This window comes from Bombina bombina, chromosome 6 (genome assembly GCF_027579735.1).
Source record: "Bombina bombina isolate aBomBom1 chromosome 6, aBomBom1.pri, whole genome shotgun sequence".
Taxonomy (NCBI): Eukaryota; Metazoa; Chordata; class Amphibia; order Anura; family Bombinatoridae; genus Bombina; species Bombina bombina.
The window spans coordinates 480,390,490-480,406,492 of NC_069504.1; the positions used below are offsets into that span (position 1 = coordinate 480,390,490).

General features: G+C 41.5%; 1 protein-coding gene across 2 annotated transcripts in view; it reads right to left on the bottom strand.

Annotated features, from left to right (window-relative positions):
- The window catches only part of TLN2 (talin 2), a 637,355-nt gene that overhangs the window by 62,962 nt on the left and 558,390 nt on the right, over positions 1-16,003 (bottom strand). The window contains exons 47-49 of one of the 2 annotated variants that reach the window (XM_053717304.1): positions 6,049-6,232; positions 5,693-5,764; positions 1,588-1,713 (exon numbers count right to left, since the gene is read on the bottom strand). In XM_053717304.1, the coding sequence (XP_053573279.1) occupies positions 1,588-1,713; positions 5,693-5,764; positions 6,049-6,232 (382 nt within the window). The remainder of the gene's footprint in view (positions 1-1,587; positions 1,714-5,692; positions 5,765-6,048; positions 6,233-16,003) is intronic. The other variant, XM_053717305.1, reaches the window with a different exon arrangement.

A 16,003-nucleotide genomic window follows, 5' to 3' on the forward strand; every position in this document is an offset into this window, starting at 1 on the left:
CTATCTCTCTCTCCCCTCTCTCTATCTCTCTCTCCCCTCTCTCTATCTCTCTCTCCCCTCTCTCTATCTCTCTCTCCCCTCTCTCTATCTCTCTCTCCCCTCTCTCTCTCTCTCTCTCTCTCTATCTCTCTCTCCCCTCTCTCTCTCTCTCTCTCCCCTCTCTCTCCCCTCTCTCTCCCCTCTCTCTCTCCCCTCTCTCTCCCCTCTCTCTCTCCTCTATCTCTCTCTCCCCTCTCTCTATCTCTCTCTCCCCTCTCTCTATCTCTCTCTCCCCTCTCTCTATCTCTCTCTCCCCTCTCTCTATCTCTCCCCTCTCTCTATCTCTCTCTCCCCTCTCTCTATCTCTCTCTCCTCTCCCCTCTCTCTCTCTCTCCCCTCTCTCTCTCTCCCCTCTCTCTCTCTCTCTCCCCTCTCTCTCTCCCCTCTCTCTCTCCCCTCTCTCTCTCTCTCTCCCCTCTCTCTCTCTCTCTCCCCTCTCTCTCTCTCTCTCCCCTCTCTCTCTCTCTCTCCCCTCTCTCTCTCTCCCCTCTCTATCTCTCTCCCCTCTCTATCTCTCTCCCCTCTCTATCTCTCTCCCCTCTCTATCTCTCTCCCCTCTCTATCTCTCTCCCCTCTCTATCTCTCTCCCCTCTCTATCTCTCTCCCCTCTCTATCTCTCTCCCCTCTCTATCTCTCTCCCCTCTCTATCTCTCTCCCCTCTCTATCTCTCTCCCCTCTCTATCTCTCTCCCCTCTCTATCTCTCTCCCCCTCTCTATCTCTCTCCCCTCTCTATCTCTCTCCCCTCTCTATCTCTCTCCCCTCTCTATCTCTCTCCCCTCTCTATCTCTCTCCCCTCTCTATCTCTCTCCCCTCTCTATCTCTCTCCCCTCTCTATCTCTCTCCCCTCTCTATCTCTCTCCCCTCTCTATCTCTCTCCCCTCTATCGCGCGGCCACGACCCCTTCACGGCCATTCACAACCGGCCACGCCCCCGCTCATGCCCGGTCACGCCCACTTCTGCCACAGATCAGTTAGGGACTCAAAAAGGCCAGGTGAGTTTGTCCTCGTACTGTCTCTACTGCGCATGACAGCTACGGAAAAACACACTTGGCCTTTTATTATATAGGATACTCACTGTATATGTCTATATATTTTGTTTTATACAAATAAAAAATAATTTGTTTGCTTTTTTTCTACTGCAATAACCCCCCCCCCCCCCCTCAATTATCTGCTGGCTTTCCAGTATTTTTTTGAAGGACAACTGGCAACCCTATTCCTACTAATGCGCATTGACTGATAGGTCCTTTTGGCAAATAGTCACTGAGTATCACAGGAAGTACCTATAAGCCAATAAGCATCAGTAGCAGTGCACAACTGATATAGTTATATATTGATTTCATTTAAACAGCTTTTACTTCACATTTTCCAGGCAAACACCACCTACATGTTTCCTTTATATGAATGACACAACATTATCTTTAAATACAGAGCCTTCTACAGTGACATAATGTGCATATTTGCTGTGGTCTAACACACTTTGTCAAGTTACAGGAAATATCCATTAGTGAGTACTGCATCACTCCACAGACTAATTTGCTCCTTCATTACCTTGGCTGCGCTCTTCAGATGATACATTGATGGGTCATCAGCTGCCTTCCCTGCTGCACCTTTCGTGGCTCCAATTAAATCTCCCAGGGCCTTTGCCACATCTTTGATAGCATTGATAAGTACTACCTAGGAGAGTTAAATGACTTCAGTTTTAAATATTAAGCTGAGGGAGATGAAAGTCAATTAAAACGTTTGCAGCCAGAGTGATGGAAGCTTTTCAACAAAAGGCAGCTCAAGCCTTTCTGCATTAAGAAAACAAGCACACATTGCAGTAAAGTCCAAAATATGGAAATATTAGCTAGCTTATGCACTATGTTATCAAGTATAAAATTCAGAAATAATGCTTGCAGTTTTGTTTGGCCTGACCACCCTACACTTGTACTAAAGCCACTAAAATATATTTCACCTTTTGGTTGCCTGTTAAGTGTAATTAAAATATATTGATGGGTATATTATAATAATAATATATTAATTTAAGAAGAGGAGAATTGATATTATTTTTGTATGACTATGGACCTGATATCCAAAGGATTCTCCAGCTTGGAGAGATATTGCAATTCAGACTTCAAAGGGGCTGAACTCACTGAAAATTCAAAAGAAAAAGAGCAGAACTTTCCAGTACTGTGAGAGATCTCTCATTTCTCTATATGAAGGAGAGAAAAGCCCAGTGCAATATAGCACTGCATGATATGCGAGTTTTGTTACACTTACACTTTGTGCTTTGAATTTTATATCACTTTACCACTTCAGATTGGGTCCTTTCAGTATTCTTGCATTTAATATTTTCCCTTTCTCATTTATATTTTAACACATTTAGAGTTAGTTCTAGCAGTGATTGTACACATTCTGATTATGTTTTAAAAGTTTCTGAGTTTGTTTAACAAATTAAGTATAATTTATTAAACAAACTGAGAAACTTTCAAAACATAACACATACAAGGATCATACTTTGTATTTTTCTGGGTAGCTTTAACAAATTACATTGCACATTGTATTTGCTCCATTGCTAACTAAAATTGACAGTGTCAGAAAGTAGGAGGGACATATCAGTTCCCTGGGCTGAACAGGGGAGTTCCCAGGATATGTCTGAAGCTCTCACAAGTCTTGTCAAATGTTGTAAGCATTTTAAAAAATCTGGTCTCACTGATTTATCTCACCAGCTGTATGCAGGTGAAGTTTGCTCAAAATTACTTACACTTATTTTAACTAACAGAAAAGTATTATATACTAAAATATAGACAAAAGCAAGTTAGATTGCAGTGAAAACATTTCAGTTTAATTTGTAAATCATGCAAAATGAGCCTTTATATCAGCCCCAGGTGTTCTCCAGTTACCTTCTATCTTGAATGTGATTTTTTTATCCCAAAGAGCTTCATTACTTTCTATAGAAGTCATCTCTCATCTCTCTGGGACTTTCAGGATCCTCCTTTTTTCTTAGAAAATTCAGTGATTTCAGCCCATGTGAAGTCTGCTCTATAATCTCTCTCCAAACTAAAGAATGTTTGATTATCTGGCCCATAGAAAGTAATGACGCTCTCTTTAAAACTACATTTCTTCTATTTAAAATTGAAACTGAAAAACTGTCAAAGTGCAATGTAATTTGTAAAAGATGCACTTACATTAAAGTTACACCGAAACAGTGAAAGCATAATCAGAATTTGTAAAAATTACAATCCAAAATAATGTAAAAACTTTGCGAACAAAGTTTTTAGGGGAGCTAAGGTTCACAAACACAATATGTAAATACTGAAAATCTAAAATTTCTTACTCCAAGATAAAATATGCCTGCTGAGCTGAGAAACTAGTTGCATGCTGTTTTATAAGTTGATTTTATTAAAAGTTTTTACTTCCAGTTACAATTGTGTAATATTGCCTGCTCCTAACCTGCCTAAAGCCAAGAAGATTTGGGATCGACAGATATTTGGGAGGAGCTCACCGGTGGGTCAGTCAGCTGGTAAATGTGATAACCAGCTTACCTTGTATGCACTATTCATCATATAGTGCCAACTAAAAGTGAGTTACCCATTTGTTGTTTTTTTTTAAACTGCTCTTATACATCTGCCACACAGTCTGCACTATGAGTCACCCTCTATGCTTTTTATTTTACAATCCAAAATACACTGCTATAAACAAAATAAAATACAAAATAGAGAGTGCAAAGTTTAAATGTAATAAAAGTTAATCTGAAATGTAATGTGATATAAAATACAAAGCTCAAAGTGTAAATGCAGCAGAACTCATGCCATGCAATGCTATATTGCACTAGGCTGGTCTCTCCTTCGCATAATCTCACCTGAGTGGAGATGGAGTTGAGATGTTTTGGTACAATTGTTTTTGAGGGTGGTGAAAACCCTGGTATGTGGTATAAAAATCCATTAAAAAAATGTCTACACCTTTTATGATTAGCAACTGCATAAAGCAGACAGCATAAGTGAAATAAATGCCTGGCAATTACAGTTTAAAATACATTTATATAGATTGCTACAACCTAGTCAGTAAGAGCCTTGCATTTGTTGTACTAAAAGCTCAGCCAGTCATAGGCCCCTTCTATCAAATTCTATTGACTGCGAATTGTAAGAGGGTTTCCTGTTACTTCATATTTGACTTTTAAATTCTTCCAGTTCGCCCATGCCAGATTTTATAAATAAAGTTTTAGACCAAATTAGATAAGTAACTAATCATTTTGTTATATGTAGTGTGTTCTAATTAGAACTGGCACAGAAGCATGGGGGGGGGGGGGCAGCCCAATTTGATATGAAGAGGTACTAATTGTGAAGATTAGGAAAGCATCAATTAAAAAAACAACACACAAACACAAACTATTTAGATATCTGGCACATCTCTGCTTCATAAAGACAGTGAATAATTAGCACAGGCAAACACCTAGAACTGAAGCGCGGAAAGGAGCGGTACCAGAGCGGGGTATATAGTTAAAGCTTATATGTACAGTATATATACACTATTTTTTAAGTTAACCTCTTGAGTTGTTTGCGCACATTCTACAAATGTGCTGGGGACATGAAACCCTTTTTTCTTTCTTTCAGGATTCAACATTACAATTTACTTCTATTATCAAATATACTTCATTCCCTTGATATCCTTTGCTGAAGGAGCAGCAATGCACTACTGAGAGCCAGCTGAACACATCTAGTCCACTAATCACAAGGCACAAATGTGTGCAGGCACCAATTAGCAGCTAGCTCCTACTAGTGTAGGATATTCAAAGTATTTTTTAACAAAGAATACCAAGAAAACAAAGCACATTTGAAAATAGAAGTGAATTTAAAAGGGTCTTACACTGACATGCTCTGTCTGAATCATGCAAGTTTCATTTTGTCTTTCCCTTTAACAATTGAACAGTAATAGTGTTCCTATTTATGGAGTGAAGGGAATGAAAATCACTTTTTTACTTTCATGATTCAGAAATTACGTAAAATTGTAAAAATACTTATAATTTACTTTGCTCTCTTGATATCCTTTGTTGTAAAGCAAGTAGGTAGTAGCAGGTGCATGCATGCATGTGGCGCACTACATGGCAGCTGTTTTGCAAGAATGTGTATAACATTGTGCAGACACTGCTGCCATCTAGTGCTCAAAAGTATTACTGCAAAACTGCTGCACATAACCTACCTTAGTATTGTCTTCTACAAAGAATACCATGAGAACAAAGTCAATTTGATAATAAAGAATCTCGTGAAAAAAAAGCCAATTTGATAACGTATTTAATACAAAGTTTCCAGTTTATTTCTAGCTGAATATTAAAGAAAAAAATGGGGTTTGCATCTCATTAATGCAAAGAGAAGAATCTGAAGAACACAAACTAACAAAAGTAGCTGGGCTATAAGCAGAGATGGGCAAGGCACTCTGTACTGCGGCCTAAAGAGTCAGTTTGGTAGGAAGTGATGTGAAGTTAGAAGCAAACAGGTACAAAGTTATTTGGAAATTCTACATGTGGTGAATGACCATAAATCCAGTTTCATAGCCTTAACCTCATAAGTGCTGGATGGTCTGTAAAGTCATTCCAGAACTGAGAGGTTTTGGAACCATACAGAAAAGAGGGTAGGGGGATACATAACACACAAGGCAAGCTTTTCTGTGAGTGTACCCGGCACTGCTCCGTGTTCACTTGGAATATTGTGTCCAGGCTGGGCCGTCTTATTTGCAGATAGATATAGAGCTGGAGAGTGTACAAAGGAAAGTAAAAGTAAGAGACATGAAGGCCTAAGAGCTGCGTTTAAGGCAGTGCTCCTCAAGTTCTCAGGACCCACTAACCAACCAGATGTCTAGGATTATCTTAGACAAGAACAGGTTCGATAACTACTGACCAGCTGATTATATCACCTGTGCTGCAGATTAATCACATGGAACATCTGGCCTGTTAATGGTTCCCAAATCTGCAATTCTGATAAAAGAAATATTGATAAGAGAGGTGGGTATCATATTGCTTCTAACTTGTATCACCTGTGTTTCAGGGTCATCAGAACCAAGACTTGCTGCTCCAAGTTTCACCACTTCTGCTAGCTGGGTAATAGTGTTGGCTGATGACTGCGCTGCCTGTGCCAATTTCTCCTGGCTAGATGCTGCCCCTGATACCAGTAACTTTGTGTCTTCCACAAGAGCCTTGGCTGTCTTCAGTATGTTTTCTCTGTGGGAATGAAAAAGAATAGAGGAGATATTGATTCGATAATCATAAATCACTATTTTCAGTTATTTGCTCCTCGATGCTACCTACATCCCAGACAAAACCTGTTTACGTTTTTTCTCTATCAGTCAGGTGGTCCTTGGAGGAAGGTTGTTAAAAGGGATATTAAACAGCATGAGATTGTAATATAAATGTGTAATTATGTGTGGTTAAAATACTTTGCAATATACTTTTATTTATTTTGATCCCTTTTTCTGTCATTTAAAGGGACACTCAAGTCAAAATTAAACTTTAATGATTCAGATAGAGCTTCAATTTTAAACAACTTTCCAATTTACTTATATTAACAAAATGTACACAATGTTTTTATATTTACACTTTTTAATCACCAGCTCCTACTGAGCATGTGCAAAAATTCACAGCATATACATATATGCATTTGTGATTGGCTGATGGCTGTCACATGATACAGGGGGAGTGGAAATAGACATACATTTGAAATTTGTCAGAAAAAAAAAATCTACTTCTCATTTGAAGTTCAGACCGAGTGCTTTTGCATTGTCTTATCATAATGCATTTGTTGATTATCAAAATCTATTGTATTCACTGGTTCTTTAAGTCTGAAAATTGTTGTTTTTTCAAATTGTTCTAAGTTTCTATGAAGTATTGGGTGTCACCATGTTTGAACTTAAAGGGCCATGATACCCAAATGTTGAAACACTTGAAAGTGATGCAGAATAGCTGTAATAAGTGGACTAGGAAATATCAACTGAACATCTCTATTTAAAAAAGAAAGATATTTTACCTCAAAATGTCCTAAGTATTCAAACCCCATTGCAAAGGACTTTAAGCAGCAAATCAGTATGTCTGTCCCGGGACAGGCAAGGGAGTGAGCCTCATGCACACTCATGTTATTTCCCTATTCCGTTTAACCCCTTAAGGACACGGCCATTTTTCAATTTCTTTCCCTTAAGGACCAGGGCTATTTTTACATTTCTGCTGTGTTTGTGTTTAGCTGTAATTTTCCTCTTACTCGTTTACTGTACCCACACATATTATATACCGTTTTTCTCGCCACTAAATGGACTTTCTAAAGATACCATTATTTTCATCATATCTTATAATTTACTATTAAAAATATTATAAAATATGAGGAAAAAATGGAAAAAAACACACTTTTTCTAACTTTGACCCCCAAAATCTGTTACACATCTACAACCATCAAAAAACAACCATGCTAAATAGTTTCTAAAATTTGTCCTGAGTTTAGAAATACCCAATGTTTACATCTTCTTTGCTTTTTTTGCAAGTTATAGGGCCATAAATACAAGTAGCACTTTGCTATTTCAAAACCAATTTTTTTCAAAATGAGCGCTAGTTACATTGGAACCCTGATATCTGTCGGGAATACCTAAATATCCCTTGACATGTATATATTTTTTTTTAGAAGACATCCCAAAGTATTGATCTAGGCCCATTTTGGTATATTTCATGCCACCATTTCACCGCCAAATGCGATCAAATAAAAAAAAATGGTAACTTTTTCACAAACTTTAGGTTTCTCACAGAAATTATTTACAAACAACTTGTGCAATTATGGCATAAATTGTTGTAAGTGCTTCTCTGGGATCCCCTTTGTTCAGAAATAGCAGACTTAAATGGCTTTGGCGTTGCTTTTTGGTAATTAGAAGGCTGCTAAATGCCACTGTGCGCCACACGTGTTTTATGCCCAGCAGTGAAGGGGTTAATTAGGGAGCATGTAGGGAGCTTGTAGAGTTAATTTTAGCTTTAGTGTAGTGTAGTAGACAACCCAAAGTATTGATCTAGGCCCATTTTGGTAAATTTAATGCCACCATTTCACCGCCAAATGCGATCAAATTTAAAAAAAACGTATTTTTTTTTGCAATTTTAGGTTTCTCACTGAAATTATTTACAAACAGCTTGTGCAATTATGGCACAGATGGTTGTAAATGCTTCTCTGGTATCCCCTTTGTTCAGAAATAGCAGACATATATGGCTTTGGCAATGCTTTTTGGTAATTAGAAGGCTGCTAAATGCCGCTGCACATCACACGTGTATTATGGCTAGCAGTGAAGGGGTTAATTAGGGATCTTGTAGGGAGCTTGCAGGGTTAATTTTAGCTTTAGTGTAGAGATCAGCCTCCCACCTGACACATCAGACCCACTGATCCCTCCCAAACAGCTCTCTTCCCTCCCCCACCCCACAATTGTCTCTGCCAGTACTAAAATAAACAGCTCTCTAACCCTCCCCCTCTACATTATTGGGAGCCATCTTGGGTACTGGCAGCTGTCTGCCAGTACCCAGTTTACAAAAAAAATGTATATTTTTTATTTTTTCCCCACTTTTCTGTAGTGTAGCTTCCCCCCCCAAGACTAAACCCCCACCCCCTCCCAGATCCCTTCGTTTAACATATTTATCCCCCCTCTCTCCCTCTAAATAGAAACCACTGTTCCATAGTGTAATGGTTCCCACCCGCTCCCTCCCCGTGCACGCGCCCGCCCGCCTCCCCTGTGCACGCGCGCGCGTCCGTGCGCGCCCCCCAGCAATCCCGCCCACGATCCCGCCCACCGGTAAGCCATCGATCGCCGCCCACCCGCCTCCCACGTCTGCTCCCACCCACCAACGATCGCGGCATCGATGTCCGGTGCAGAGAGGGCCACAGAGTGGCTCTCTCTGCATCGGATGGGGAAAAATGTTATTGCAGTGATGCCTCGATATTGAGGCATCACTACAATAACCGGAAAGTGGCTGGAAACGATCAGGATCGCTTCCAGCCGCTTTCAACCCCAACGTCGTACAGGGTACGTCGCTGGTCTTTAAAGACCAGTTTGTGCAAGACGTACCCTGTACGACGCGTGTCGTTAAGGGGTTAAGGAAGTGTACTATGAAATCTCATGAGATCACAGTAAAAGAGTTCATGACCTCAGCACTGTTGATGCTGATTGGCTGCAGTTCATTTCTTCATGTTTTTTTTTTTTTTTTTTTTAACTGCAGCTGGACAGCAGCTGAAGTATAACTTTTTACACAGAACTTACTCTGGTGAGCTGAGGAAATTGTGAGGTAAAAACAAAATTTGTGCTTACGTGATAAATGTCTTTCTTTCTTGACAAGGTGAGTCCACGGATCATCTAATTACTATTGGGAATATCACTCCTGCCCAGCAGGAGGCGGCAAAGCTGTTAAATATCCCTTCAACCCCAGTCATTTGACCGAAGCAAAGGAGAGAAAGGAAGCAACAAGGTGCAGAGGTGTCTGAAGTTTATAATACCCACAAAACCTGTCTTAAGCAAACAGGGCAGGCTGTGGACTCACCGTGTCAAGAAATAAATACATTTATCATCTGGTAAACATAAATTTTGTTTTCTAATGACACGGTGAGTCCATGGATCATCTAATTACTATTGGGAATCAATACCCAAGCTAGAGTACACAGATGATAAGGGAGGGACAAGACAGGGAACCTAAACGTAAGGCACCACTGATTGAAGAACCTTTATCCCAAAAGAGACCTCAGCCGAGGCAAAAGTGTCAAATTTATAGAATTTTGAAAAAGTGTGAAGAGAGGACCAAGTTGCAGACTTGCAAATCTGTTCCATAGAAGCTTAATTTTTGAATGCCCAGGAAGAGGAAACAGCCCTCGTAGAATGAGCCATAACTCTCTCAGGAGGCTGCTGTCCAGCAGTTTCATAGGCAAAGCGAATGATACTCTTCAGCCACAAAGAAAGAGAAGTAGCCGTAGCTTTCTGCCCCTTACGTTTCCCCGAGAAAACCACAAAGAGAGCAGAAGACTGACGAAAATCCTTAGTCGCCTGTAAAAATAATTTCAATGCCTGCACCACGTCCAGATTGTGTAGCAGACGTTCTTTATGAGAAGAAGGTTTAGGATCCAAGGAAGGAACAACAATCTCCTGATTAATGTTCCGATCTAAAACCACTTTAGGGAGAAACCCTAACTTAGTACGCAAAACTACCTTATCCGCATGAAAAATAAGGTAAGGAGACTCATACTGTAATGCCGAGAGCTCTGAAACTCTTCGAGCAGAAGAAATAGCAACAAGAAACAAAACTTTCCAAGATAACAACTTAATATCTAAGGAATGCATCGGCTCAAACGGATCCTGTTGAAGAACTTTAAGAACTAGGTTTAGATTCCAAGGAGGAGAAACCGGCTTAAACACAGGCCTGATCCTGACCAAGGCCTGACAAAACGATTGCATGTCTGGGACATCCGCCAGACGTTTATGTAACAGAATAGACAAGGCAGGGATTTGACCCTTTAGGGAGCTTGTCAAACCTTTCTCCAGACCCTCTTGGAGAAAAGACAAAATTCTAGGAATCCGAACTCTACTCCAAGAGTAGCCTTTGGATTCACACCAATACAGGTATTTACGCCATATCTTATGGTAAATCCTTCTGGTCACAGGCTTACGAGCCTGAATCTTGGTCTCAATTACTGATTCTGAAAAGCCACGCTTAGATAAAATTAAGTGTTCAATTTCCATGCAGTCAGCTTCAGAGAAACTAGATTTGGATGAAGGAAGGGCCTTTCCACCAGGTCTGCATACCAAATCCTGCCAGGCCACGCCGGTGGAATGAGGATCACCGACGCCCTCTCTTGTTTGATTCGAGCAATGACCCGAGGAAGAAGAGCGAACGGAGGAAATAGGTATGCGAGACTGAAATTCCAGGGTCCCGCCAGAGCATCTATCAGTACAGCCTGAGGGTCCCTTGACCTCGACCCGTACCTCGGGAGCTTGGCATTCTGCCGCGATGCCATGAGGTCCTGTCCCAACAGGCTGGAAAACACTTCTGGATGGAGTTCCCACTCCCCCGGGTGAAAAGTCTGTCAGCTCAGAAAATCCGCCTCCCAGTTGTCTACTCCTGGGATGTGGATTGCCGACAGACAACAGTTGTGGATCTCCACCCACTGAATTATCTTGGCTACCTCTGACATGGCCAAGGAACTCTGAGTTCCCCCCTGATGGTTGATGTAAGCCACTGAAGTTATGTTGTCCGACTGAAACCTGATAAACCGACCCAAGGCTAACTGAGGCCAGGTTAGAAGAGCATTGAAGATTGCTCTCAGTTCCACAATGTTTATGGGTAGAACAGACTCCGACCGAGTCCATGTTCCCTGAGCCTTTAGAGAGCCCCAGACTGCTCCCCATCTCAGAAGGCTGGTGTCTGTTGTCACAATCACCCAAGAGGATCTACGAAAGCAGGTTCCCAGGGAGAGATGATCCTGAGACAACCACCAAAGAAGAGAGTCCCTTGTCCCTTGCTCCAGCTGTAATTGCAGAAACAGATCCGCATAATCTCTGTTCCACTGTCTGAGCATGCTTAACTGCAGAGGTCTGAGGTGGAAACGGGCGAACGGGATTATGTCCATTGCCACTACCATTAGACCGATTACCTCCATGTACTGAGCCACTGATGGCCGAGGAGAGGACTGTAGCACTAGGCAAGAATCAAAAATCTTTGATTTCCTGACTTCTGTCAGAAAAATCTTCATTGATAAGGAATCTATTATGGTTCCCAGGAAAATTACCCTTGTAGCTGGAACTAAGGAACTCTTTTCCGAATGTACCTTCAATCCGTGAGATCGCAGGAAAGATAACAACATTTCTGTGTGGGATCTTGCTTGCTGAAAGGATGGCGTCTGAACCAGAATGTCATCCAGATAAGGCACCACTGCAATGCCCCGCAATCGGAGCACCGCCAACAGGGATCCCAGAACCTTTGAGAAAATTCTGGGAGCTGTGGCAAGGCCGAATGGAAGAGCCACAAACTGGAAGTGTTTGTCTAGAAATGCAAACCTCAGAAACTTGTGATGGTCCCTGTGGATGGGAACATGCAGGTACGCGTCCTTTAAATCTATCGTTGTCATAAATTGACCCTCTAGAACCAAAGGAAAAATGGAATGAATAGTTTCCATCTTGAAGGATGGGACTATGAGGAATTTGTTTAGACTCTTGAGATCTAAAATTGGTCTGAAGGTTCCCTCCTTTTTGGGAACCACAAACAGATTGGAGTAGAACCCCAGACCCCGTTCCTGCATTGGGACAGGAACTATCACTCCCAGGTCGGAGAGGTCCTGAACACAGTGTAAGAACGCCTCTCTTTTTATCTGGTCTACAGATAATCTTGAAAGCAGAAACCTGCCCCTGGGAGGAAAGGTCTTAAACTCTAGTTTGTATCCCTGGGACACGATGTCCACCGCCCAGGGATCCTGAACATCTCGAAACCAAGCCTGAGCAAAGAAGGAAAGTCTGCCCCCCACAAGATCCGGTCCCGGATCGGGGGAAGGCCCTTCATGCTGTTTTTGATTCAATAGCAGGCTTTTTGGATCGTTTTCCCTTGTTCCAAGACTGGTTGGGCCTCCAGGAAGGCTTGAACTGCTCCTGCTTGGAAGAGGGAGAGGAAGGCTTTCCCTTGAAATTTCAAAAGGAACGAAAATTACTCTGGTGCCCCTTTTGTTTATTTCTCTTATCCTGAGGGAGGAAATGGCCCTTTCCTTCCATAATGTCAGAAATTATTTCCGTCAAACCCTGCCCAAACAAGGTCTTTCCCTTGTAAGGAATCACCAAAAGTTTAGACTTAGATGACACATCCGCAGACCAAGATTTTAGCCATAAAGCTCTGTGGGCCAGTACGGCAAAACCAGAAATCTTAAGGGCCTTTATCCTATCCTGGATTTCTTCGAGGGGAGTATATGTCCGAATAGAATCAGACAGCGCATCAAACCAGTATGCTGCCGCACTAGTGACAGTAGCTATACAAAACGCAGGTTGCCATTGTAAACCCTGGTGTACATACATTTTCTTGAGTAACCCCTCTAACTTCTTACCCATAGGATTCTTAAAAGAACAACTATCCTCTATGGGAATAGTTGTTCTCTAGGCTAGCGTGGAAATTGCCCCTTCCACCTTGGGTACCGTCTGCCAAGACTCCTTGATAGAGTCTGCTATAGGAAACATCTTTTTAAATATAGGGGATGGAGAAAAGGGATACCTGGTCTCTCTCATTCCTTAGCAATAATCTCTGTAGCCCTATCTGGTACAGGAAATACCTCCACCATGGAAGGCACGTCAAAATACTTGTTTAGTTAACTAGACTTCTTAGGATTGACTACGACAGTAGTGTGGGAGTCGTCCAAGGTAGCTAAAACCTCCTTAAGTAACAAACAGAGCTAAAGGTATTACACTGAGCCTGAGATTTCACTCTCAGATGCTACTGAAGTATCTTCCTCTTCAGGTTTCTGGGAAGGAACATTCGGAATAGCCACTACTGTGTTAGCAACCTTACTCACTGATTCTTTACATTTCCTCTTGCGCTTTCCCTGCAGCATGGGAAAAGCAGACAACGCATAGATACAGCTGATGACATTAGAGAAGCGATGTATTGAAAGGTAGCTCCATGTGGAGTAACAGAGGAAGTGCAGGGCACGTGCTGTATGGATGCTAAATTTTGGGACGCTTGAGGAGAAAGCTGCGGCATATCTTGAACATTGTCAGAAGACTTCTGAACAGTATCCGCCTTAGACAATGTTGGCTCAGGAAAAAAAGTCTATCCCTGTAATGTAAAGTTCTCTTAATTACATGAGGAACAGAAAGGGATTGGTGGTTCTACATTAGCATCAAAACATAAAGAACATGTAACATCTTGCAGGGTTTCTTGGTCCATCTTTATTCACCAATAAACAGACAAAACTATTATTTTTATTTAGAAAATAGCCCCCCCAAAAAAATTGTTACTGTTTCTTTAAATTTTAAATGAAAAAAATAACTGCTTTATTTTTCTGCTATTTAAAATACACAATGGCCCCCAAAATAACACTCCAGACAACTCTACAACTCATCTTAGCCTTGCTGAGGTGCTTACCTGCCTGCCTACTAAGAAAGTATATTACTTTGTAGCTGATCCTGACTCAAATCTTTTAAAAATTACGGTCCGTTAACTCAACGCTGCTGAATCTGTGACGCAGCTGATTTCCAAACCGGAACACAGGAAGTGAGACAGGGCCAGAAAAAAAGGCGCGCAATAGGAACTGCCGCTGTATCTAACTCCGCCCATCGTGGGCGTAACCACATGAAACTCCCGATCTGCTAAATGTATTATCACAGCCATCGGGAGTAAAGTAAAAAATACACCATCATGACAGACAGATTCTCCTTGTCCCCAGTGCCTGCTCTGCTGCCCTTAATAAACATTCCCCTATCATAGGTGAATGTGACTTGTCCCCCAAAGTATGTAAAAGTGCTATCTATTTTCTATGTATGCGTGTCACAGAAAAAAACAGAATTTATGTTTACCTGATAAATTTCTTTCTCCAACGGTGTGTCCGGTCCACGGCGTCATCCTTACTTGTGGGATATTCTCTTCCCCAACAGGAAATGGCAAAGAGCCCAGCAAAGCTGGTCACATGATCCCTCCTAGGCTCCGCCTACCCCAGTCATTCGACCGTCGTTAAGGAGGAATATTAGCATAGGAGAAACCATATGGTACCGTGGTGACTGTAGTTAAAGAAAATAAATTATCAGACCTGATTAAAAAAACCAGGGCGGGCCGTGGACCGGACACACCGTTGGAGAAAGAAATTTATCAGGTAAACATAAATTCTGTTTTCTCCAACATAGGTGTGTCCGGTCCACGGCGTCATCCTTACTTGTGGGAACCAATACCAAAGCTTTAGGACACGGATGAAGGGAGGGAGCAAATCAGGTCACCTAAATGGAAGGCACCACGGCTTGCAAAACCTTTCTCCCAAAAATAGCCTCAGAAGAAGCAAAAGTATCAAACTTGTAAAATTTGGTAAAAGTGTGCAGTGAAGACCAAGTCGCTGCCCTACATATCTGATCAACAGAAGCCTCGTTCTTGAAGGCCCATGTGGAAGCCACAGCCCTAGTGGAATGAGCTGTGATTCTTTCAGGAGGCTGCCGTCCGGCAGTCTCGTAAGCCAATCTGATGATGCTTTTAATCCAAAAAGAGAGAGAGGTAGAAGTTGCTTTTTGACCTCTCCTTTTACCTGAATAAACAACAAACAAGGAAGATGTTTGTCTAAAATCCTTTGTAGCATCTAAATAGAATTTTAGAGCGCGAACAACATCCAAATTGTGCAACAAACGTTCCTTCTTTGAAACTGGTTTCGGACACAGAGAAGGCACGATAATCTCCTGGTTAATGTTTTTGTTAGAAACAACTTTCGGAAGAAAACCAGGTTTAGTACGTAAAACCACCTTATCTGCATGGAACACCAGATAAGGAGGGGAACACTGCAGAGCAGATAATTCTGAAACTCTTCTAGCAGAAGAAATTGCAACTAAAAACAAAACTTTCCAAGATAATAACTTAATATCAACGGAATGTAAGGGTTCAAACGGAACCCCCTGAAGAACTGAAAGAACTAAATTGAGACTCCAAGGAGGAGTCAAAGGTTTGTAAACAGGCTTAATTCTAACCAAAGCCTGAACAAAGGCTTGAACATCTGGCACAGCTGCCAGCTTTTTGTGAAGTAACACCGACAAGGCAGAAATCTGTCCCTTCAGGGAACTTGCCGATAATCCTTTTTCCAATCCTTCTTGAAGGAAGGATAGAATCCTAGGAATCTTAACCTTGTCCCAAGGGAATCCTTTAGATTCACACCAACAGATATATTTTTTCCAAATTTTGTGGTAAATCTTTCTAGTTACAGGCTTTCTGGCCTGAACAAGAGTATCGATAACAGATTCTGAGAAACCTCGCTTCGATAAAATC